At 36.6% G+C, this 24971-nt stretch overlaps 1 protein-coding gene across 14 annotated transcripts in view; it reads left to right on the top strand.

Annotated features, from left to right (window-relative positions):
• IMMP2L (inner mitochondrial membrane peptidase subunit 2) overlaps positions 1–24971 on the top strand; it is a 461654-nt gene that overhangs the window by 127951 nt on the left and 308732 nt on the right. The window contains exon 4 of one of the 14 annotated variants that reach the window (XM_065048723.1): positions 12374–24971. This exon is cut by the window's right edge and continues 17052 nt beyond it. The exons of the other annotated variants lie outside the window; for them this stretch is intronic. Coding sequence (XP_064904795.1) covers positions 12374–12377 — 4 coding nt within the window. The 3' untranslated portion in view covers positions 12378–24971. The remainder of the gene's footprint in view (positions 1–12373) is intronic. 14 annotated transcript variants of the gene reach the window in all.

Raw genomic sequence — 24971 nt, 5'->3', positions numbered from 1 at the left:
ACAGCATGTCTTTATCAGCTGCAGGAAATGTCCTTTACATTTTCATTTATAAATTTTACAGTTATTTCATTTGCTTTGTTATAGAAGTTTGCTCTCAATTTCCATGTACCCTTTTCCCTTTCTTTCTCAGAAGCGAAGTGAAACTCCTCAGCTCTTTGGCTGGCATGGCTGGGGTGCTGGTGCTGTGATAATGTAATATCTGCCTTTTCCCGAGTTACCTTTGTGAGGTTGTATAATGGGCTGAGCAAAGTCTGCAAAAGTATGATAGTTCTGATCTAGCCATATCTGCACACATCCAGTCATGCTGAGCAGTCTGAATTATAGTTTTAGATGGGATTACATACCTGTCCCAATGATAAAAATTGAACTGAATGATTCCCACAATGTAGCAAGCTTTAAATCTTTACATATAACTAGAGGATTGTGCACGTTTGATAGATGACGTTCATATTTTGAATGTCTTTGAGTTTGATCTATTTCTCATCTGAAAAAAACCCCAACCAATATATAGAAGGATAGTGAAGAACAGTATACTAATTCTAATGTAAAATACTAGAATAAGAGAGGAGCAGAACCATTTATTGATGAATGAGATAATTTTTGATCCATACAATGTATTTGGGGCTCATTTAGAAAAGTAATGAGACACAGTTTCTTTATCTTAAACTTGATCGGGTGTGTGATGTGAAAAAATGCAAGTGTGGGCCTTTAACTGACAATAGCAAGTGTCTTCACTGCAGAACAGCATTTAGGAAAAAATAACCAAGCAAGCCATTAATATAAATCCAGTTGATAGGCTGAGAATGAGTACCAGATGTGACAAGCAGAGTGAACATTTAAGGGTGAACATGAGTGCAGGAGTGAACAAATACTCTCGTCACTACAAACAGTATGAATGTACTGTAAATGAGCTAAAAAATTGGTATATATCGTAACTTTTTCTTTCTTCTGTGATGTTGCACTTTGTATAGGTCAGGTTGCATTTCTGCTATAAACTGCCTCATCAGCTGTGTCAGGTTGCACATGGATGTGAGTAAGTAGAGTTGGATGTAAGTGCATACACTTGTCAGAATGAATCAGCTGGCTGTTGTGTGTGTGGGCTGGAGGTAGATACCAACAAAAGAGTAACTTGAAGGCAAAGAAGAGGTTTTTGATGGAGGATCTTAACAAAAGGGATTTGAAGGATATGTGGTGAGTCTGTGTTGGATTGGATGGGGAGGAGTGGGTGCAGCAAAGTAGGCTAAATGTGGTGATTTCAAAAATTTAGATTATAAAATTTAAATTATAATTTTAAATTTTGAAATGGCAGCAGAAAAGGACTCACCAGAGAGAGTCAAACCCATGTGGTTTGACAACAATGTTGCGACACAAAAGTTGTCACTGAGACGGAAAGGATTGGTGAGAGAATAGCTCAGAGCCAGAACAAGACCCTATTAATAGGAGTGGTGAGTTGCTGAATGGCAGTGCTTGCTGAAATGTGTATGGAAATAAAATGATAGGTAGTACAGAGATATTTTGGATAACTGATGATGGGACAGGGAAAGAAGGAACAAGGAAAAAAAATTATAGCCCACACTCTTGAAAGATTAAGAGAATAATAGTCCTAATAGTGATGAAAAAAAGGGGCAGAAAGAGTTTGAAAGTGGAAATGGGAGAATCATCTGTTTAAAGTGGCAGCGGCGTGCCTCGGAAGAGATATTAACCATATATAAGAAGTGTGAGTGAAGGAAGTGTCTACAGTCACTGCAAAGTGAGAAGAGGAGGACTTGAGGACCAAGCTGTACTTAATCATCATGATCCTATCAGAAGAAAAAGTCGGTTTTGTAGCAGAAAACCAATAACCTTTCTGTATTTATGGCTCCATTAGTTAAGCTTGTGTCTTCTAGTTTGAAGCATGAGAGGAAACAGGTGAGAATTTCTTTTTTATCTGAGTTCACACACAGTTCTATTCCATCAGTGGTAGTGTAAGAAATGTTGTAAATAGAGTTTCTTTTTTCCTAATTGGAGGAAGGATGCCTTTAAAAACTGTTCTTATTACATGTTTAAATGGATCCAGAGCTCTGCAAAATACAAAATGATTGAGTTATTCCTCCCTGAAAAGTGGGCTTAAAGTAATGATGGGTTCCAGTCAGGGTGCTTTAGTGTAATTGGCAAGCAGTCATCCATTTTGCTCACAGTATGATGTTGAGATTAAGTATGGAAGATGGAACCCAATGTAGAGGATTTCAGGGAAATTGCATAGTGGATTTTTCATAGGCTCACAAAATGCACTGTAGTACATATTGTTAATTGGATAAATATGTTACATGGAAAAAATCTCTCCATTATTGTGAACAAAGAAGCAAGATGGTTTTAAAAAATCCACTGTGAACTTTTTAAAAGGGATTGCTATCTTACTCCTGTGGTACAAAAGGAGGTTTTTTCCTACTCTGTTATACATTGCAGACATTATTTTAATTTTATTAGTGTCACTGCCTTGCAAAATTGTTATATATTGTTATGACTAATCATTCTATATATTAAAAAGAAAAACAACAGAAATTTGTTCTGAACACAATATGCTCCTATTTTCCGCACATAGTTTGTGATTATTATGATGCTCCCTGAAGGTGACAACCGTTCCTTACTTTGTACTGAATATCATAGATACTAAATGCCCATTATATTTGGTTCTCAAACTTTTTAGGTGCATAATTTTAAAATTTATTTCAGTGTAGAGTAAAGGTCTTTGATTCTTATGGGTGGTGAGGTGGGATGGGCAGAATGCTCTGGGGGAGTAAGTCTCAAGGTCAGCAAGTTCTGAGAGTGAGTTTTCCTTTCTCCCTTAACATCATTAAGGAGCTCCATAGGCAACTAGTATTTTCCTTCATTTTCTTCACTTGTGCAATATGGGTAGTGACAGCTGACTAAGAGCGACTTGATTTTAATACACCTTTGTGTCAATTGATGTGAAAAACTTACTGCCTTTTCTCAGATAGTTTCATGTTGTTATATTTTATCCAGATTTCATGAGGTTAAAAAAAAGAGATCAAAACAGTGGTGTACTCATTTCTCCTACTCTGACATTGGGCTCTGCTGTTATCGTATGTCTGTCTCGGAAAGAACCTGGAAACAAATACTCATACCTTATTTTCAGAAAAAGAAAAAAAAGGAGCAACTACCCCAAAAGGAGCAACACATTACAAGTAGATCTATTTCTGTTTGAGTTTTTCTTCTGTTGTTTTCTAGCCATGCAATGTTGCATGCAATGTTTTATTGGTGGAAGTTTAGGTTTATTGGAACATTCTACAAATGCAAACTTCTAACTGTACAGGTAAGATGTAGAGTTTGTACAATCAAGGAAAAACAAAACCAAAACAAATAAACAAACAAAAAACCCCCACCCAAATCCCCCCAAATTTGACTATGAAGATTTTTAGAGTGATTTCTTGAGAATTATATTTTCCATGTACTATGGAGTATAACTTGAGTGTTGTCTGGCCACCCTAAATTTCTGCTGTACAGTTCTCTGGCCATTCATATTAGGTAAGTTTATCATATTTTTAAAATCCTCTGTGCTTTTCCCATAATTTATTTTTTTCTGTTTTTTTTTTCCTAATCTCCTATAGGATGTTGAGATAAATAGTAACTCAATAGATGAAAGCCTCATATTATTTAGATATATCTTGTTATGGAGATTCAATATTCTAATGATTTTATAAGAATGTATGAAGGATAGAGACCTGTGATCCTTTAAGCAATAATGTTATTTTAATGGTAGGATTTTTCTTCTCAATAGAGCTGAGTTAAGAAATACAGAAATAGTTGCAATAATTTTGTTGATATCTCACGATGAATATGTGTTAGTGAATAGGCTTATGTTGACATTAATAGCATTCCCATATTTATTTATTGCCATAAATACATTCTTGAACTGTAATCTAGTATATTGCATTATATTTTAGGCACGTTTATGTTGTATACACTATGTTCTTTACATAGTGATCTGCATTTTTTGCGATAGTACAAATTTGAAGTCAGATTTTTGAAATTGTTTAATATCCACAGTGGGGCCACAATTATGGAAACCTCATCATCTAATTTCCTCAACCTTGTTACAAAACCAGCCAATCCTGGGCGGTTCCCACGGAGAATTCACCATTATGAAGGTTTCTCTCTGCAATGGTAACCAAACCTCTCAATACATGGGCTGTTGCTCATCAATTTAACTCAACATCAGCACTGAAAGCGTTCCAGCTGTTAAGCTTTTTTGGAGTCTACCTTGGTGTATAACGCAGATCTGACACAGCAGTCATCACATATTTTACTGGGCATGGCAAGCAAGAATTTCTGCAAATAAGTATTTGTATAGAGATTTAACTGTGGGTATGTCTTTGTATTAAAGCTTATGCTCTCACTCCGTCGTTTAAAGCCTTTTATGTGTATTTCTGAATTAGACACCTAACCTGGTTACATTATACAAATGTGCTGAATACTATTAAGAACCTTTTGCTTAATTCCCTTAGTTACTGTGAAACTTTATGCAGAGTCATAATTATTAGACTTCTACAAGCACAGTAAAATCTGCTTTATGAAGCCTCTTAATAGCGTGTTGACTATTTCTTATCTCTGTTGAATCCCATGATACTGTATATTTATCTAAAGTAACCTCTTGTATCACATAATTATATTTATGTTATTATTTATGTTAGGAACCTCTCTACTGAGCTTTCTGGCTGAGCCTTCACATATGGCTCCTCATCTTGTGTAACTTCATTTAGTGCTTGTTTCTGCCCTTTATGAGGGACCCATTTGGTGCACTCTTTTTCCTCTAGAGCTCTTTCAGCTGATCATGTGTGGTTTCTGTTTCTAACAGAAAATATTACATCATGTGAATGTCATGCGTGCACAGTTAGTTGAATTCATGTCTTTTGATGACATTATTAAAGTCATTATTAAACAGAAAATAACAGAAGAAAATATATTTTATGTTGTGCCTGTACTCACCTGGATTTCTGAATTTAATTTTATTATTTTTATAAACTTTAGAAGTTAGACTGAAGTAAGAGAATGATGTCTCACACTTTAACAGCTGTTGCAGAAGTAATAAGTAGTTGGATACAAAGGTAAGAAAATGTGTACATCTTAAAGAATTTTTTCTATTTATGAATGGGCAGAGTAGTGTATATGGTCTATCTTGATTTCAGTAAAGCATTTGACAGCCTCCTGCAGCATCCTCGCTGCTAAGCTGAGGAGGTATGGACTGAATGATTGAGTAGTGAGCTGGACTGTGAACTGGCTGAAGGGAAGAAACCAGAGAGTTGTGGTCAATGGGGCAGAGTCCAGTTGGAGGCCTGTATCTAGTGGAGTGCCTCACGGGTCAGTACTGGGGCCAGTATTATTCAATATATTTATCAGACTTGGATGAGGGAATAGAGTGTACTATCAGCAAGTTTGCAGATGATACTAAGCTGGGAGGAGTAGCTGACACACCAGAAGGCTGTGCTGCCATCCAGTGAGACCTGGACAGGCTGGAGAGTTGGGCGGGGAAAAATTTAATGAAATATAACAAGGACAAGTGTAGAGTCTTGCATCTTGGTAGGAACAACCCCAGGTTCCAGTATAGGTTGGGAAATGACCTACTGGAGAGCAGTGTAGAGAAAGGGACCTGGGGGTCCTGGTGAACAGCAGGATGACCATGAGCCAGCACTGTGCCCTTGTGGCCAGGAAGGCCAATGGCATCCTGGGGTGTACTAGAAGGGAGGTGGTTAGTAGGTTGAGAGAGGTTCTCCTTCCCCTCTACTCTGCCCTGGTGAGACCACATCTGGAACATTCTGTCCAGTTCTGGGGCCCTCAGTTCAAGAAGAACAGGGAACTGCTGAAAAAGATGATTAAGGAAGTGGAGCATCTCCCTTATGAGGAAAGGCTGATGGAGCTGGGGCTCTTTAAGCTTGGAAAAGAGGAGACTGAGGGGTGACCTCATTAATGTTTACCGATATTTAAAGGGTGAGTGTCACGAGGATGGAGCCAGGCTCTTCTCGGTGACGACCAATGATAAGACAAGGGGCAATGGGTATAAACCGGAACAAAGAAGGTTTCATTTAAATTTGAGAAGAAACGTCTCAGTGAGGGTAACAGAGCACTGGAACAGGCTGCCCAGGGGGGTTGTGGAGTCTCCTTCTCTGGAGACATTCAAAACCTGCCTGGACACATTCCTGTGTAACCTCATCTAGGTGTTCCTGTTCTGGCAGGGGGACTGGACTAGATGATCTTTCCAATCCCTAACATCCTGTGATTCTGTGTTATATTGGAAGCATATAACTTATATAGAAATAACCTTAACAGTTCCAATTCTGTGTGGTTGGTTTGTTTGTTTGTTTGTTTGTTTGTTTTAATCTGGAGTTTTCAGAGGCATTTTTCCATTTTAATAACTTAATTTCCTTTTTGCATGTTGGGAAACATAACATGAATTTAGAGTATACTTTTCAAGATAGAAAAAAATGCAAGAAATTTCTTTCTTGTCTGTGTTCTCATTACTTTTAGTTTTGAAGAAAAGGAGTGAACTCCTTCCTAGTTTTTACAAGTAGGCTGAGTCTTCTCTGCTAAGTGGGTGTTATTAGTATTTTTAACAACCTCAGAAGTTATTAAGATAAGATGTTTTAATGCCATAGAGCAGTGATTGCTTGTTAGATTCCTACAGTTACTATAGAACAAGCTTTAAAGTGGTCTGGATTACTTGTAAAAATTACAAGTGCATAGGCAGGGCCTAACTTTTCTTTGCCTACAGTCTTTCTGGTTTTGATAGAATTAGCAGTCTGATTTTTTAATGTCTGAATTATGTCAATGTGATAGTAATGTAGTACAAGGCAACATTTTATTGGGAAAATTCTCTAGAATTTCGGTTTCTAAAAATTAATTTTTAATGAGTACTTCTTTATGAAATGTATGTCTTATATCTTCTATCTTCTCATCACTGTGTGATGAGATGCTGCTGTAGTTTGCCATGTTCTGCTGCAGCATTGTCTTCAAGGCAATATATTTGGCCATTGTGTTCACTTTTAAAATTATTCCTGTTATCTCTCTAGATCTAAAGAACTGTCAGATACTTTTGGCTTGATAATAAATGTCTGTGCTGCTTAAAGACTGTGCTTCAATGGCTATATAGGAAACCTGGGATACATATGCAAGTGAAGCATAAGCAAGTTGGTGTAAATAATCCCGTAGTAACTGGAAATATGAGTTTCCAAAGGCCAAACCTTTAATATGCTACCACCTTCGATTACAGTAGTTTGGGTACATACTGGTGGGTTGAAACAGCTGGTAACACAGCATGCTATTGTTTTCGAAGATAAAATATAGCAGTTCATGGTCCTCTAAGTATTGAGTGAATCCACTAGTCCTTCATGGGTATTTACTTTTGCAGCACACACTGGGAGAAACATAGTCTGTGTAGTTGAAGAGACAAGGGAGATGTATGTCTCCGATTTTCAAGATTCTGCCGGAAATCAATTGCTGCTGATTTTTATCTGTCAGCTCGCCCTTGGCTCTCTCAAGGAGGTCCTGAATGATCCATGAGGACAATCCACCAGGAGAGTGTTACTGATGGTTGTCATTGTTAACCTGAGGTGCAGTGGTGACACAAATAGCCTACAGTTTGTAGATAATCTCTGGTAGGCAGGTAAGGACAGCCTTCACTTCATGAGATGTAAAGCTTCCGGAAGCACAGACAGACTGGAAAAATGCTGTCAATTAGTTGGGACTGTTTGGCTAATAATAGGGAGTGGGATAATTGGGTGATTCATTTGGATTTAATGAAAATGGAATGAATCACTGAAGTACATAACAGCAAAAATAAAGGAGGAAAATTGATTAAAATATTAAAAAAAAACCCAAATCAACCATTTGTTTTGCAGTTTAATGAGTCGTAGGTTATGCTGCGACCTCAGACTTTTCTTGAACTTGGTCAGAGAGTGCATATCCAATGTAATTCTTAACATATGCATAAATGTAAGCATGTGAGGGATCCCATTGACAGTAAATACTATTATGTTGATGAAAGATCAAATGAGGCTGCTCTCAGGGAGAGCCGCATGGGGCTGGGTGAGTTGGCAGCCAGGAGGCACAAGGCTGAGCTGCAGGCAGCCCCTGGCAAGAGCAGACAAGGGGGGACCCCACAAGGCTGCCTGCAGCTGCAGGACCCACGGTGGCACAGCTGCACTCTATCAGAGGTGGCCATGGCCATGGATGTGCTTCTGGACAGTCAAACCCATCAGCAGGGGAAAGAGGTAGCAGGGCCTGTGGGTCCACTTGGGGCCCGAATGCTTGTTTTTGCATTTTGACAAAAATAATGTTTTTAATGAGTAACCAAATAACTCTGATACATCTGTTCCTTGCCCAGTTGAATACATATTTGTGGCCCAAGTAGTCCAAGAAAATCATCCAGGTTTGCTTTATAAAGAGGAATCACCCAAAAAGTAATTTGTCCCATCCTGGAATAGATATCTAAGGCAGGTGGTTTTAAATCCTCCACTGAACTGTCTTTCACAGTTCAACTGATCAAGAAGCCACACTTAGCTGTGAAAAGAGGTAACTTTCAGTTACAGGAAACTCTTCAGTCTAGGCAAGCCTGTGATAAACTACAACGTTTGTCTTCTCTCCAACTGTTTGAGTTACCTGTGTTTGACCTTTAGCAGCAAAATAATCTCTTAAGTATGCATCACATGGACATAGTACAATTCATTTAAATAAAATATTCAGGAAATTATTTTTCTGTATTCATATATATTTTAAAAACTTATTTAAAAGTAACAATGTAAGAAGATTAAGAAATATCTTCAATATACATTCTCTCTATGTATGTGTCATGGCTACCCAGAGAATTAAATGGTATTAGACATATCTAATGTTGCATCCACATCTCATATAGCCAAAAAAAGACTTTTATTTCCTGTTCCATGCACCTTGGCCAACCAACCTCGACAGTTTTCAGGTATTTCTGTGTAGCATATTTTAACTCCCAAATGAAGTTATTGAATTGGATATTTGTCCTCATTCATGAGTTGAGAATGGTATCAGAAGTCTAGCTGGTTAGAGTGTTTTGTAAAATTGGTGTAAGATGTTGAAGAAAAACATTTCTATTCTGTTTTCCAAAGGGAGTTACTTTTCAAGTTTTGATACCTATATGTGTTGATGGAAGATTCACCCTCTAGTGTTTCTCAGAACTTAGGAAATATGGTAAAGTATATAAGCATTACAGACACAACCTCAACAGGTCTCAGTTTCTCTCACAAGGAATAAATTTATTTTCATGAAATACTTTGGCAGTTATATGGATTGAATGTAAATGGATGTGCATGTAAACTTTTCTCTCTCTGCTGGGTAATTAAAGCATAAGACAGAATATTGTATTACAAAAATTGTTTATTAAAATAGAGAAGTGACAAAATATTGAAAATGTTTGGTTTTGGACATTTATTTCATTAAGAGAGGAAACTATGGAGACAAAAACTTTAAGAATACTTGGTTTGCTTACGTATTTCAAGTAAATATCACCTGAGTATAGCTAAAGTAAAGAAAAAACAATCAGCTGCAGATGCTGATATATGTTTTTGATCATTATTTTGGTTTAAAAAATATTTTAGAATGAAATTTAATTGGCTATTAATTATTTCTATACCTTTTTTTTTTTTTTTCTAGCAGTATTGCCTGCAACCTGGGCTCTTGAACAAAATGCAGTTTATTATTGATTTCATTTTGTTATTCTGTTTGAAAATCCAGAGATAGAATATGTCAACAACATGTTCATGTTACTTTCAAGCTACTTGTTTTAAGATATTGTCAAATTGAATCAAGAGAAGTCTTGAATGTTTGTGGAATAGATCCAGATCACTTTTTCTGGTGCTATCGTAAACTGGTGAGGAAATGTTTTCATCGATCTAGTACCCTGAAATGCTCTGCATGTTTGTCCATCTTCTTGCTCTAACTCAATACAGAAAATACATAACTATCGTGCAAGAATCACATTTAATAAGTATCTTTTGTAGTTTTGACTTGCTTTACTTGCCTCTCAAGTGCGATTTCTGTATACCTGTTCATCAATATTATGAAGACTTGATATAACTAATAATGGCAGAAGAGTGTTCTCTATTAAGTAAAAGATATGTTTTCCTCTACAAAAGTAACAAACCAGAAAACAATATTACCTGATGGACTCCAGACAAATTTCTTATTAAGTGGTTGAGTACAAAATGTTTAAATTAAGCATTTCGAAGTTGAAGGATCTCTCCTCTGAGTAACTTTTTCCTGATAGGCCCTTTTTAAAAATTTGATATGTTATTTGGTTACACTGAAGTGTTCACCTTTATGTAGAATATATGTAATGAATAAAATTATATTAGGCAGAAAAAGGCATTTATAGTAGAGACATATTTTAATGCATTTTTTTTATATCAGCTGTGTTATAACCTTTCTGTTCACAAATCACAAACCTATCTCTTTTAGTTGTGGAGCTGTTATATGTCAGCTGATAAAACTAGGATTATTTTTTCTTCCCTCAGAGTTAGATTTCAGGAGGACAGCAGATATTAACATGCATTCATTTTTGCTTATTGTCTTCCAACCCTGCTATTGCTGAAATTTTCACAATGTATCTTTTAGAACAGACTTTTCCTGGGGAGGGCCGTGTAGTAGATAGAAGAGCCAGCAAGAAAAAGTAGTTATCTAGTTTTGATTACCAGCACATTGAAGTGGTGAGGTGTATCTGGTACCCTATGTAGTTCTTAAAACCTGCTGTGAGCATTAAGACACAGAAGCGGTAGTTAGAAAAAATGTAGATGAGGCAGTTTGGTTGGAAAAGAACGTGGATTTCCTAAGTCTGAATGAATTCCATCAAAATTCTAGGAATGGGGAAGGAATACTCATTAGCAGGATCTTGGTGAAAAGTAAAGGAATAAGAAAAAAATACAAATATTTGGTGAGCAAAGTTGAAGTCTGATATAGTCAGGATCATCTGAGAAGAAAAAAATATACTTCCTAATATATCTGTTATTCAGGAATGTTTGCCTTGTTATACTGACCAGTTAGGAAGAAAGTATTTTTTACACCATAGGTAATTCTCACATTTAGATGACATTTTAATAAAAAATACTGATACTGGATCTAATGATTAGTCTTAAACTAGAATATTTAAATGATTCTAACATCTACTGGTATCTCAGTTCCAGAAGTTTTTAAAATGTGTGAAAGGAGTACAAAGATAGAGAGCATTATAGTTAACATAAGAAAATGATCATGCTATGTCAAATTATAGGTTCATAAAGATATTATTAGATGTAGTCTTTAAAAACACAAACTGGGTACTGAAATACTTCTTTGGCTTAACTTGTGTTATTAATTTGAAACAGGTTGGATGTTAATCCACGATAACCCATGTCACATACCTAAAACGTTAAACCTTCATCAAGGGCAATGAGACTGTAAAACTTGCTCTCGTAGGGCACGCATATAGCAACATGAAGGTCTCATTTGCGCACCGACAAATAGAGATTCCTTTCAGCTTTTCCCGAATCTGCTGAAAGCAGCAGTATTAATAAAAACCTGCTGACACATGTTTTGTTATTGGTCAGCATCCCCAACATGTACCGAATCCACAGCAGGCTCACTGCTAATGCATTTTCACTGTTGTTACCTCCTCTAGCCAGGTTGTGCTTTCCCAGGCTGCCGTCCAACATTCTCTTTGCTGAGGAGATACACCAACAATTCTTAAAAATTGCTAAGAGGCTTTTTCAGAAGTAGTTTTGCTGAAAGACTAATTTATTAAATATAAAACAGATGTATATGAAAATATTAAAGGCTACGCTTTAACAGTTTTGTAGCTCAATGATTTGATAAGTGGCATAATTCCTGGCTTGTAGGGAAGAAGCAACTGTACACAGTGTAAAAGACATAAACAGAAAAACAAAGTTTTTTTTTTTTTAAATATATAATTTAAATTGACATATTGGTTTGTTTCTTTAAGCCTTAGAAAGTCTTGAAAGAAAAACATAGACTTAGATTTGCAGCATTCAGCATTCTGGCATTTTCTCTTCATGCATCTTCTTCAGTGCGTAACACTAGCTTTATTTTCTTGTAGAATTTTAAACTGAGGCATAGCCCCCAGTAGTAAGGCAATGAATGTTTAAAGCATTTACGCATACAGCTACCTCAAAGGATAATTAGATGATTGTAATGGTACTTTCTTTGAGGTAGCTAATTAAAAAAAAACTAATGCTCCCAAGTTTAATTATTTGAGTAATGGTAACATGTTAGCAAGCTTCAGTTCCAGACAGCTGCAATTAACAACAACAACAAAAAATTAACAATTTTCTTTCTTATGTACTTTTTTGCTCATGTCCAGCTAATGAGTGCTTTATAAATGACCCTCTGCTCTCGTGCCATACATGAATACCAGCTGCTCACCATCGCTCAGAGGTGACGGGCATCAATGCACCAGCTTCCATTGCCAACTCCTGTCACAACTTGTGTAGCTGTGAATGCCACTCGGATTTATGACTTCAACCAGTCAGCCTATTGCCATCTCAGTGCTGCAAAAGTAGTGGGATGCGTGCAGTTGTTGCAAATTGCTGTTTCCTTGTGTCATGTCCCCTTTAGTTGTAACAAAATGAAAAAAAATAAATATTTTTTAGAGCTAAAGCTTAAGCTGTTTGTAAACATTTATTCAGCTTATTATAAACACTCTACTGACATCATGTCACTCAGATACACAGGAAAGAGCAAGGGCAACAATAAGTTTTCATGGTTTTTATACCAGGAGACTATACCTGACAGCTTTGACAGCTTTGCCTTCTAGAAATTAATTAGTAGAATTTCAGGTTGCCAGTGTTCTTCAGTTGATTGTTTACTAGGACATGTCTGGTGATGCCAGAATTTCACTGCTTATTAAAGATTTCTCACGATTTTAAAAACAGACTGTACAAATATATTGTTCTTTTCCCATTTCCTCTGTAACAAATAAAATCAGAGAAGAACAAAACATGCTTTTGTGAATTCAGAGCAGGTTTTTCCTGTCTGATCCAAAACTCTAGAAAAAAATTAGACAGCACTTCAGAAGCAGTATTTTTAAATTTATAGTACTTTTCTATTAAAATGACGGTGAAAGAAAAAAAGAATAGAATAGGAATTATTTTTTTTTTTTTTACCCTTGAAATTGGTGTCAGTCTCCTGGTTCACTTTATAGAAAGATGTTGATGTCCCATCTTTCCATTTTGTGATCTGAGAAATTGATGGTAGAATTCTCACTGTAGTCAGTAGGGGCCATGATATTAATAGGTGGAAAATATATTAAAATTATTTTTTCAATAAAATTTGAAGAACAAGAGAAGCACTGAAATAGATGTACAACAGTCTATATTACCTAACTCAGTGTGATCATTGGTAACCATTTTGTAAAGCTTATGTTCTTATATTCTCAAAAATTATGTTAGCTGTATCAGCCTAGAAAAGTGATTAAATCCTTTTTCCTTTTCCTATGATTTTCAAAATTTTATATTGTGTATATCCATGAAAATAACTCCATACCTTTATTAAAACCTCAGTATCTGCATTTGTATTTATAATGTTAGAAACGTAACACTGAAACCTGCAAGTTGTGAAGGATAAAAAGTCATGTTTAAATAGAGAAGCAAAATTACTCCTTCCAAGAGCCAATAAAATTGAAAAGCATTCATTATAAAAGTAATAAAAACTTATGAGTCCTATTTTATTAAAATTACTATCCAGTTTCCTGATGGATCTGGATTACTTAGCAGATAAACCAGTGATATTTTATGTCTCGCAATGAGGTTTGTCTCAGGTGAGGTCTCCTGAAATTACATCAATGGTTTTAATGTGAATGCTAATGGATGCGTTTTACATGAGCACCTTCTTTTCATATCGTTCTGCCTCTGTTTGTTTTGGCACAGAATTATTTTTGTCTCTTGATTAATGAATGAGAAAGTATTAGCTTTTTTGAAATAATATATTAGCACTTTGTTTACTAGGTCTCTGAGTCACATATAATGCTGTTCATATTTGATATCCGTGTTGCTATGTAATCCATGTTAGATATTTTCTTGTTTATAAAGTATTAGTCTTTCAAAGATTACAACGAAGGCTAGTTCAAATTTAATGTAAGGGATTTTAATATTAATAAATTTTTCCTGAAGCCATTTTTATATCTATAGAACAGATACATGTCAGGTCAAATTAAGAAAAGGTAAAACTGTTTGCAAATGTGAAAATATTTTCTATTTATCAAATCCATACCAATATTTTTGTCCCTGTTTAATGAAGTGCATTATATCCTCACAATAACTAGCATGTACAGCAGTGGTGTTTCTAGTCATTTACATGACTGTCTGAACTAATCCATTGAATATTTTTAACTCTTTGAGTGTCCACATACCTTGACTGAGCTATATTGAAGTTACAATGACAGACAAGGAAAGAAAGAAAACAGAGCATAGTAATGGGAGGAGGAGACTTATTTTGGTGGCACAGATATTGAAAGTCAACTGCCGTGTGCAAACTGACCTATATCAGTATGAAAGGAAAAACAAAGAGGTCCAGAGGACAAACTTTTTTTTTTTTTTTTTTTTTGTTTGAAAGAGAGAAAAGCACAGAAAATGAAGAACAAAAGTATGTATCAGCCAACACTATTAAAAGTGCTTTTCTATGTCAGTGATTCTCCTGCTTAAATAGTCAGAAGTCTTCCCTTTGAGGCATTTAAGTAATGTAATTTAAATCTGCACACTATAAAATATTTCGCTTTGTATCAAATGGCCAAAGAATAAAGGTATTTAAGAAAATTAGTGCAATTCTTTTTGATCTTCTTGTTTACCAGATAACATGAAAGGCAGCAAAGGTCAATTTTTCCAATGAATAGAACTGCATCACCAGTTGCGCATCAGGACCTTATTCTTTGGTTTTAGTTTTTATGACTGTAGAGCTTACAACAAGCACATTCTTTTGAAGACTCTTGTCTATATGGAGCAATATAGAAACACAAATCCAAAGAAAACTGTGTGTCACAAATGTGCAGCAATTACCCAGAAACTGGAAGCTTGGCCTATTAATTAGCCTATATTGAATTTTTTTGCTGTTCATTATGAAATCTAGCAAATAACTGGTTATGTTCTTCAGGCTGTTTTTGAATAAAATTGCTTTTCTTTAAATTCAACATGATGTAAACAAACAAATGTAAACCACAGGACTATAACTTAAAACAAATTAAAAAATGGACTGAATAATGTAAAGGTGCATTTTCATGTGACCAGAGGTGAAGCAAATTTGGTCAAAAATCTGGAAAATTGTTGAATCTACTATCATTAATTAGTGTAGTACTAATTTTCTGTCATCAGAAGATATCAGAAACTGCCTCCTGTATCTTTTAGTATATATTTGAGGTTTTCATAAAATAAGTCTTAAGAATCAGCTGGTTTTCTGTCAGCCCAGTTTCTACAAGACGAACAGTAGCAGCTGTCGCATGAAACACAGAGTTCCAAAATGCATCGGATATTCTGTAGACAATAATAGGATTTCATTTATTCCTGTCTGTATCACTTAAAATCACAGTAAATAAGCTCAAACAGACAGTTGTAACAAAAGTACCTTTGGTATGTACATTATAGTAAGTGCAGAGAGTGAAACTTCAAACTAGTCTCCCAGGTAAATTTAAAAGTATTCTAACACCTGACTCATATTAAATACTGATTTGTTTTAACAAGTGCTGGCTAGGAAAATAGTGTCTTTCAGATAAAATGAAATTTATGTTTAGATCATTTCAGTACACAAATAGTCATGGTTCATTATAGAGAAAAGGAAGATATCTAAAATTGATCAGTCGTATTTATCAAACCTCAAAAAATTTGTGACTAAATTGTTCTCTCAGATTTCATTTCTTAATGTGGATCATCAGCTTCTTCAATGCGGAAACAATGACTGTATTTAGCGTTATTATGTGAAATTCTCTGCTATTTTCATTAGCTGATATTCCAAATTTGAGTCAATTCTCATTGCAACACACAGCTTTGTGACTACAGCTAACTTCCCATAGTAGATTGAGTATAACATTGTGAATATGTTAAAATATAGTTTATTAGAAGCTAAAAGCAAAGGATCACTTTTGGCTTATCTGTTATCATTTTTATATTATTTCAAATATGTAAATTATTACTGTCTTACAAACCAGCACAGAAACTCAAGAAAATGAGAAAGGTGACTTTATCATATTGTTTTAAAGTTCCCACTTACATGAGAAAAACCTTGGAAATAATTTAAAAAATCTTATTTGTGAAATGAGAAATTTGTGACAATATTTTCAAGAGATGAATGATTATGGAGATACTTCACTCTAGGAGTAGCCCTTTCTGAAAATTAAGCATCTTTAATGTGATTCAGATTGTGCTCTCAAAATTCTGGCCTTCTTGGATTTTTGATGTGTGCTGCTAAAGGCAGAGAACCTGCATGATTTAAAGAGATGAACACAATTGTGTGCTAAAAAGAACAGTTCAGTGACTTTTGGCTTAATACTTGATTTGTTCTCTTAGTGATCTAAAGGTTGAAACAAGTTGATATGAAATGAAATAAGAGGCTGAAAACAATGGATAAAATTTTTAAATTGTATTGAGCAGTTTGGCCTACATGGTCTGGAATCAATTGTTGGTTAATGAACTACAATAAAAATAGCGACAGGGATAAGTATAGAATCTACAGCTGTGAAAAATAATATGAGAAGGAGTAATTTATGTATTAGGAAAGTTTGAAAAGTTAGTAAGCATTGAATGATGTCAGGAAATCTGTCCACATCTAAGGGACAAGACCTCCTATGATAGTGATAGCAAAGTATGATTCTCAATGTCTTGAGAGGCAGGATGCATATCCTTTCCTCCAAGCTGCCTTTTCTAGTAATTGGTTGTCCATTTCTTAGTGTGTTTTTCTGAGTGTTGCAGAAAAAACACTGTGACATACACAGCTTTTTTGTGTCTCAAGGCAGATGGTCTGTGCTCTTATTACAGCTGCAAACCTTTCATGCCTTTGACTGGAGTTTCTATCCAAGTTCTACATTTTACAGTGTACGGCATTTCTTGCCTCTGCTCCAACTTTCTTTCCTGAACCTGCTTTCCAGGTTCTCTGTAGTACTGAAAGCTGATAGTAAATATGTTCCAGCATGGTCTGGCAATATGTGGGAACCAGACAGAGTTTTCAGGAGCAGGCAGGGGAGCCAGTTGGGCAACAAGATTCAGTTATCTCTTGTCTTGGCAGTCCAAGACTCTTTCTCTGCCCAAACACTTTGTGTACTCATCATAAAGAGTGGTTCAGGAGATGACCGGCATGTATGCTGGTCACGTCTGCAATAGGGAAACCTGACAAGTGCAGAACATGTGTAAAAGAAAGCACAACTTTTTGTATTTATCTGTGAAAGTGTGAAGTTTTGTAGGATGTTCTTTAATGAAATAAGTTAACACTGCTATGTGATGAAACAACCGTTTATTCATCAAAATACTGTAGGTGTAGAGTATCTGGAGTCTCTTAGAACTCCCCATGTAGGCCTCATGGCATACAGATTTGAGGTGATTTTATAAAACCTAAGTACAAGAAGGTTTAAAAAAAAATGAAAAATTTAATTTTTATCAACAGGTAGGTACTTCAGATTAGAATCAGTTTGCTGATTCTTATTCTGGACTAGTTTTATTTCTCTTATCAGAGTAGTTAAAAATGATTAATATTTCTGACTGAAATATTTTTGCAGTTTCTTTTCTGTGAGAATTTTTATTCCTTTCTCTTTGAATGAAAACAAATTATGAAATGTTAAAAATGTGTTTTCAATATAATTATTTTTTTTTCTAATAAATTCTGATAGCAATTTGGAAGTTGATCCTGAGGGATATCTAAGCTTTTATCATTATCTGTGCAATGGATCTATAGCTATGTTTTATGCTGGGGAAGCCATTTGTACAGACAGCTGTTGAACAAAAAAATGTGAGGAAGGGTTGGTATTTTAGTTGGTTTTTTAGTTGCTGTTGTTGTTCTAAAAATTGTCACAAAGTAGCGCTAAAGCCTTGCAACAGACAGAAAATTCTAACGTGAAACATTTATCTCTTAAGTACTTTTCCATCCACCTAAATTTGCAAGCTTTTTGTTCAAATAGTACATAAATGTAGCTCTGGAACTGTTTTACTCTGCAGGTTGCTTGCCTTCTCCATTATACCACTGCTACGTTTTGTTTTCTTTCCCTTCCCCTTCAAAACTGATGTCCTCCGCTTCTTCCACTGTAGGAGACTGAGTGGAAGCGTTTTGTCTGAGTTGTGCTCAGGTCTCACACAGAGGTGGGAGCCAGGTTTGTTGGGAAGTTACAGTGTGTCATTCCTCCAGACAACTCAGCTTTCTCCCCATTTCCCCACATTATCCTTCCCACTGTGGTATGCTCAGTTCTTTCCTCTGCTGTCTACTACAATAACTCCATGTCTTCCCTAGGTTGCCACTGCTTTGTCACTCCGTAGGACTTCTATTTTCTAACACACTGTATAATACCCACCACTGTGTTGTGAATTCCTACATAGGGTTGTGGGAGGGCCAGAACTATGCTATGGGTCCTCTGGCCACAATGCAGGCCATGTGAAACAGAGAATGATAATGGTCACTCTGTAGTCTTTCCATGAGGAAGTGTTTCCTTTCCCCAAATGAATTTTCTTATATTTGCAAGAACTGTGAAGCTTAATATGTTGATGTTTCGTACTCACCAGCTAAATTAGGTGAAAATTGTTCAACAAATTAAGAGAAAATTTTCAAGGGGTGGATCTGTAGAGATAGGCAGTGCAATCATATCAGAGGTGATTCCTTTTTTACTTCATGAAGAAAATCCAAGATACAAAGATATCACTTTTGGCTCAGGATTCTCTGGACCGAAAATTGCTCAAAGCTAGGAAAATAATTCTAGGGTACTTTGAATACACAGTTAAGCTGTTATTAAGCTTTTCCCTAAACATCCATTTTTGGCTATTGTCAGACAGGATCGTGGTTTAGGTGGACTATCCTTACTTTCTGAAACTAAACTATAATAACTATAAATAAGTCAGATATTTTAGTTTGTTACAAATTGGAGAGGATGCTGGTGGGCAGATAGGAAAAGTGATGTAATTGTGTGGTAACATACTGTAGTAGAGCTGAGCCCCAAATCAGCAGAATTAAAGAACTGATAGGGAAATACAAGGAAAAGAGGGGTGGAAACGGAACAGGATGAGTATGTTGTACATAAACTAATACTAAAACCTACAGATCAATACATGGCTGGACTCTGAGACTGACTCCCAAAACTAGGAGCTCTGGTCATCTGACTTCAGAGCCTTCAAAACCATTTTGTTATTTCAGTCTGTTAGAAGCATTTTAATAACAGTATAACTGTCTGAGCAGCTGTTTTTAGCTTTGGGGCACTTCATGAACATTAAGCACTGTTCCTAAAACCCCGGTGTGATAGGTAAATAAATCCCTTTTTAGTACTGCCTATCATTAATTGAAATTATGGAAAAAACCCACATTAGATTATTTGTCCTTCTAACTTTTGGGGCAGTGTTTTCTTTTATGGGAGTAGTTTTTTAGAACTTTTTTATCATTGTAGTTCTCAGTCATTTCATATATTAGCAAAAGCATTTATTCTTTCTGCGTATTCAGTTTCTTTATTTTTTTTCACATTGCTCTTTCTCTGTTGGGATTCACATGTACACATATTCTTAGATTTCCTTTGTGCCTAAAAATAGGAATACTGCCGTTTCTTAACCTATTTTCCCACATCATGCCCTTGTAGATTCAGATTCACTTTGAAGATTCCTTGAGTATCTTAAGCTCTTCCTCTAGAGCCAGAAAGTTGACCTGCACTCGTGCTTTGCTCTAATTATTCAATGAACACCAGATATAGCTCACTCTATAGATGTTTGTCATTTTTAGAGGCTGTATGTTTGGTATGTACTTCTGAGTGGTATGTGTAGACTATTGTTGCCCCTCTGTTCAGCTTTCAGGTGGCATTCATGTTCATTCTTCACTATCTGAATGATGTCTGGTCTAGGAGAAGTAATCATAGTCTTAATCATAACTTTTTTATATCTCATTTGAATATCATAGAAATTGATATGATTATATAGTTATTTTTCTCGTCATTCAGTATTGATCCATTAAGTGACATATAGACATAATCCCTACCAGGCAAATTCTGCACAACAAGGTAATATAATATAACCTGAAATTAATTCTTCCTGGTAAGCATAGCTGGCATAAGTGTTAGGTATCAAATACATAAAAAGTCTTTTCTCATTTACCTCAAGAATATTTATCTGTAAATTTTATAGATCTTTATACATTTTCTAAGTGTTTGTATAAAGCACCTCTCAAAAATTGTGTAAATCTGGAGATTGTAAATCTACAAAATGTATAGTAATATTGTATTGAAATATTAATGAAATGAGATTTGATGGCAGAATTCTACAAGCTCTCATGATTCCCTGAGAAAGCTAGAGCTTTGATGAGAATCTGCCTTGACCTTCTCTTTATAGGGAGTTCCTGAAAAGACCAGAAGATTTTTAAACTCATAAAAGCAGTTTATACTGGATAATTATTTTAAATAGAGAGAAACAAAAAAGAGCACGTGGCTAGATTAGGCAAAACAATACAAACAGGGTTTCAGTATTACTCTTGCCATGTACAGTGAGTCCTTGCAATCAAACTCTTCATTCATCCCATGCTTGATTTCAACTACTACATGGCTTTCTGGGATGAAGAAAATTCTGAATCCCCTCTGATCCTTATTAATTTTATTTCTCCTACAATGCCTGGTTGCATATGTCCTTCTCCCCTTGGCACTCCCTGCTCTGCCATCCCTCTTTGCCTTTGGGACCTTCTGCCCCTTGGTGCTCAGCTGATCACTCTGATGGCAAAATCTTCTGGCTCCACATGGTTTTGCCTGACTCACTGTATTTGAAGAGACAAAATAGGCAATTAAGAACAGACAATAAAGTAGGTCATGCCCATCACAGAAACCATAATTTAAGTGCAAAGTAATCTCTCATCTATAAACTTTATATTTTGTACCTGTGAATGGAGGGAGATTAAACATATATGGCTCTCAATGGTCCTTTGAATACTGAAGTCCTGGGAAACTCATCCCATTATGGTTTCTTGGAACGTAAGAAATATAGTTCCATGGTCAACATTTGTGGGTGTTAAATGAATGTACAATTTAGCATAAAGTTGCTGATTCCAGTGTCATTCTTTATTTTTGGCAAATTAGCTATAAATGAGTTCAAATAAATTCAGTGGGTAATTACAGGGAAAAAAATTATCAGCAGAGACCTCACTGAACGCTGATATTTAGAAATGTCCACTAAATAAAACCTAATGATTCAGGTATATAACTTGACATGTTGAGTTTAATCTACCATAGCAGTTTTTATCTTTGCAAAATTTAGGTTGAAAAAAAAGCCTTTGATGTTTGAGTATAATTCTTTGAAACAACATTAGAACAGATGAAGAGCACCAGCACTTTTCATCTCACAATATGTGGCACATTATTTACTGAATGTGTTACAGGGGAAAAAAAGTCTACTACTAGCAGAATGCTTCATTTATTTGTAAGAATCACTGAAAAACTAACATAACTAAAAAAGGAAACATCACAAATGTTGCATTTTATGGGGTTCACATGTTTATTTTTGTCAGTCTTGGTTACTTTTATTTTTTCCCTGCGGTAAGTGGGTTTTAAGAAAGAAGGAATTTTCTTGACAGAATGAAGACATAAACAGTATTTAAAAATAAAACAAACTCCCATATATCTGCCCAAACTATAACATATGGAAGAAGAATCATGTGTTTCTTCCCCTGGTGAATCTGGCTTTCAACAGATAGGATTTCAGACACTGTGTGAGCCACAGGTTGCATTTCTGTTGTTTTATTTAATACCTCTAAGCTAATTTAATATCCACTCTCCATTAATTCTGATGACCCTTTTTGTACCTTTTCAGACTTTTGGTCTGTAAAACATCCTGTGGCAATGAGCTTCTCGTAGTGATAACCGTTGTACCATGGATGTTGACAGTAATTCAAAGTTGCTTTCAAATGGGAGTTCGTGGCAGACGTCTAAATTTAAATATGTTGAGACGTTTTCCCTTGACTTTGCTGTGCTCTGGATCAGGCTGTTTTGAACTTTGCTTGTTTATTGGTTTAGTCAAATGTCTTTGCAGCATAGTAGAAAAGCAATAAGAAAACCCCAGAAAACAGCTATGCTCTTTTATTGAGTGTTAGTGCAATTTTACTTGTCCTTAATGTTGAACTAATTTCCTGTCAGGCAGGCAGTAGCAGTATTTCATTTTTTTCATTAAAAATAGAGAGAAAGGGAGAGAGAGAAGAAAAAAAATAAAGGATATGTAGTAGATGATGTAGATTACAACAGTAATTGACATAGTGGTTTAACATTCCACTGGGATACTGTATAAAGCCTTCTGCATTTGAAAACTGCAGTTCAACTACTGATGTTTAGGAACATGAACAGTGATGGAATCTACTTTTTTATAAGTTATTTGATGGAATCCAGATGTGAGAAAATGGTATTTCAGTGATGCGAACCACTACCAAATACCAGTATGTGACTTCTTCCTGGTGATATTTCAGTCTAAAATTGGAAGCAAAAGAAATTTCAGCCTTAGATGAAAATGGCTGCTCTCCTTATGCCCTACCTACCCTCCCCACCCCAATTCTAGCAAGTCACATTTATCATTTATTTCAAATAAATTACTGTTCTCAAATTGTCTGTCATCATGTTTTGGATCTATATGTTTGCATAATGAGTAATTCTGAAGTAATATTTTATTTAAGGATGAAACTACCGTGTACAGACATAATGACTTTTCACTTCTATGAAAGTGAAATGCACTCAGGAAGTGCATTTCATTGTGTAAATAAACACGTGAGCAGCCAAGACTCTTTAACTGCTGGCTGCCATCTACTTCCACCCTCCTCGCTGACTACCCTCTTTCTCAAATGCCTTCATTCACGTCAGATGCTGACTGACCTCTTGCAGCACACTAAAGCATCAGAAAGGTAACTTGGCCACCAAAAGGAGTGTCTTTGGTAGCTTGGCATGTGAAATTACTCAGTGATGGGACTGATGAGAGCCAGAAAAACGGTCAGGAAAGGGCAGACCTAGCCTCTAGCAAAGCTGGCTTTGGGGGATATCTTTGACATGTATTTGGCATGTTCAGCTTAGAACTGCAGCCCGAATTACATGCTTGGGCCCATCCAGCAGGTAGTACTATTCAAAAAAGTGTCTTTTCCTGGTGTATTGGATTTTCATGGCAAGGTTTTGGTGCTTGGCGGGTGGGCAAGGCACAGGGGTGGCTTCTTTGAGAAACTGCTTGAAACTTCCCGTATGTCTGATACAGCCCATGCCAGTGGCTCCAAGACAGACTCACGGTTGGCTGAGGCCAAGCCCATCAGCGACAGTGGTGGTGCCTCTGGGAGGATGTATTTAAGAAGGGGGAAAAAAATTGCACAACAGCAATTTGAGCTGGAGAGAAGAGTGAGAATATGTGAAAGATAACAGATAACAAGGCAGATAACAAGGTCAGTGAAGAAGGAGGTGAGGAGAAGCTCCAGACACCAGAGCAGAGATTCCCCTGCAGCCCATGCTGAAGACCATGGTGAGACGGACTATCCCCCTGCAGTCCATGGAGGTCCACGGTGGAGAAGAGATCTTCCTGCAACCTGAGGAGGGCCCCACACCAGAGCAGATGGATGTGTCTCAAGGAGTCTGGGACCCTGTGAGAAGCCCACGCTGGAGCAGGGTTCTGGCAGGACCTGTGGCCCCACGGAGAGAGGATCCCACGCTGGAGCAGGTTTGCTGGCAGGACTTGTGACCCTGTAGGGGATCCATGCTGGAGCGGTTCATGGAGAACTGCAGCCCGTGTGAAGGACTCGCATTGGAGAAGTCAGTGGAGGTCTAACTCCTGTGGGAGGGACCCTACACTGGAGCAGGGGAAGAGTGTGTGGAGTCCTGTCCATGAAGAAGGAAGGAGCAGCAGAGACAACGTGTCATGAACTGACACTGCTTTTAAGATTTCTTTTTATTTCACACTATTCCCCAATTCTAGTCTGTTCTGCCCATTATGGCAATTGGCGAATGATCTCTCCCTGTCCTTACCTTGACCCATGAGCCTTTTGTTATATTTTCTCCCCTCTGTCCAGAGGAGGAGGGGAGTGATAGAGTAGCTTTGGTGAGCACCTGATGTCCGGCTAGGGTAAACCCCTCACATCTGGCAATGGATAGCACTGTACCAAAAAGGACTGTGTTGATATAGGATGTCCTATCTGACTCAGTTATTGGTAATGAGAATTGTGAGAGATCTAAGGGTTCATTTATGTCATCAGAAGCAGATATGCAGCTGAGAAAGGGTGACCTAAAGCAAGCTTTTGCCACAGGGCAGTGTCCATTTTGTGGAAGAGGTGGGTCTTGTTTAAAACAATGCGTCTCATTTCTGGGTATCTGTTCAAATTACATAGAAACTTGCCAGTAACTGGAACAGAGAAATCACTTTGAACCCAGACCAGAGTGCAAGGTAGCTATCAGGCATATTATTGTTTCATGTTTCTGTCACTAAATATAGCAAGTAACATCCTAAGCTGTGCATTTTTGGCAGAAGGAGCTAATATTCTTTCACTTTAAAATTTGTCAAGTGTTAGGGACTCATGGACCCCATATGTCTTTGCCCAGGGAGTTGGCGGTTCAGGAATGGAACAGGGATGAGGGACTTCCTACTGAAAGCCTGAGGTCCTTCGCAGGGTGGCAGAGCTGTCTCTGGCTGAAGTCCAGGACCTGGTCTGGAAACTTGCTTGTGTGATGTACGGGTTAGTGACAATTGCCTCATGTTGACAACTGTTAGCCAGAACTTGCATGACATCCATGTGACAAATTTGAA

The sequence above is a fragment of the Columba livia genome, chromosome 1, assembly GCF_036013475.1.
Source record: "Columba livia isolate bColLiv1 breed racing homer chromosome 1, bColLiv1.pat.W.v2, whole genome shotgun sequence".
NCBI classification, from domain to species: Eukaryota; Metazoa; Chordata; class Aves; order Columbiformes; family Columbidae; genus Columba; species Columba livia.
Note: the sequence above shows the minus strand (reverse complement) of the source record. Positions and strands in the feature narration are given on the sequence as shown.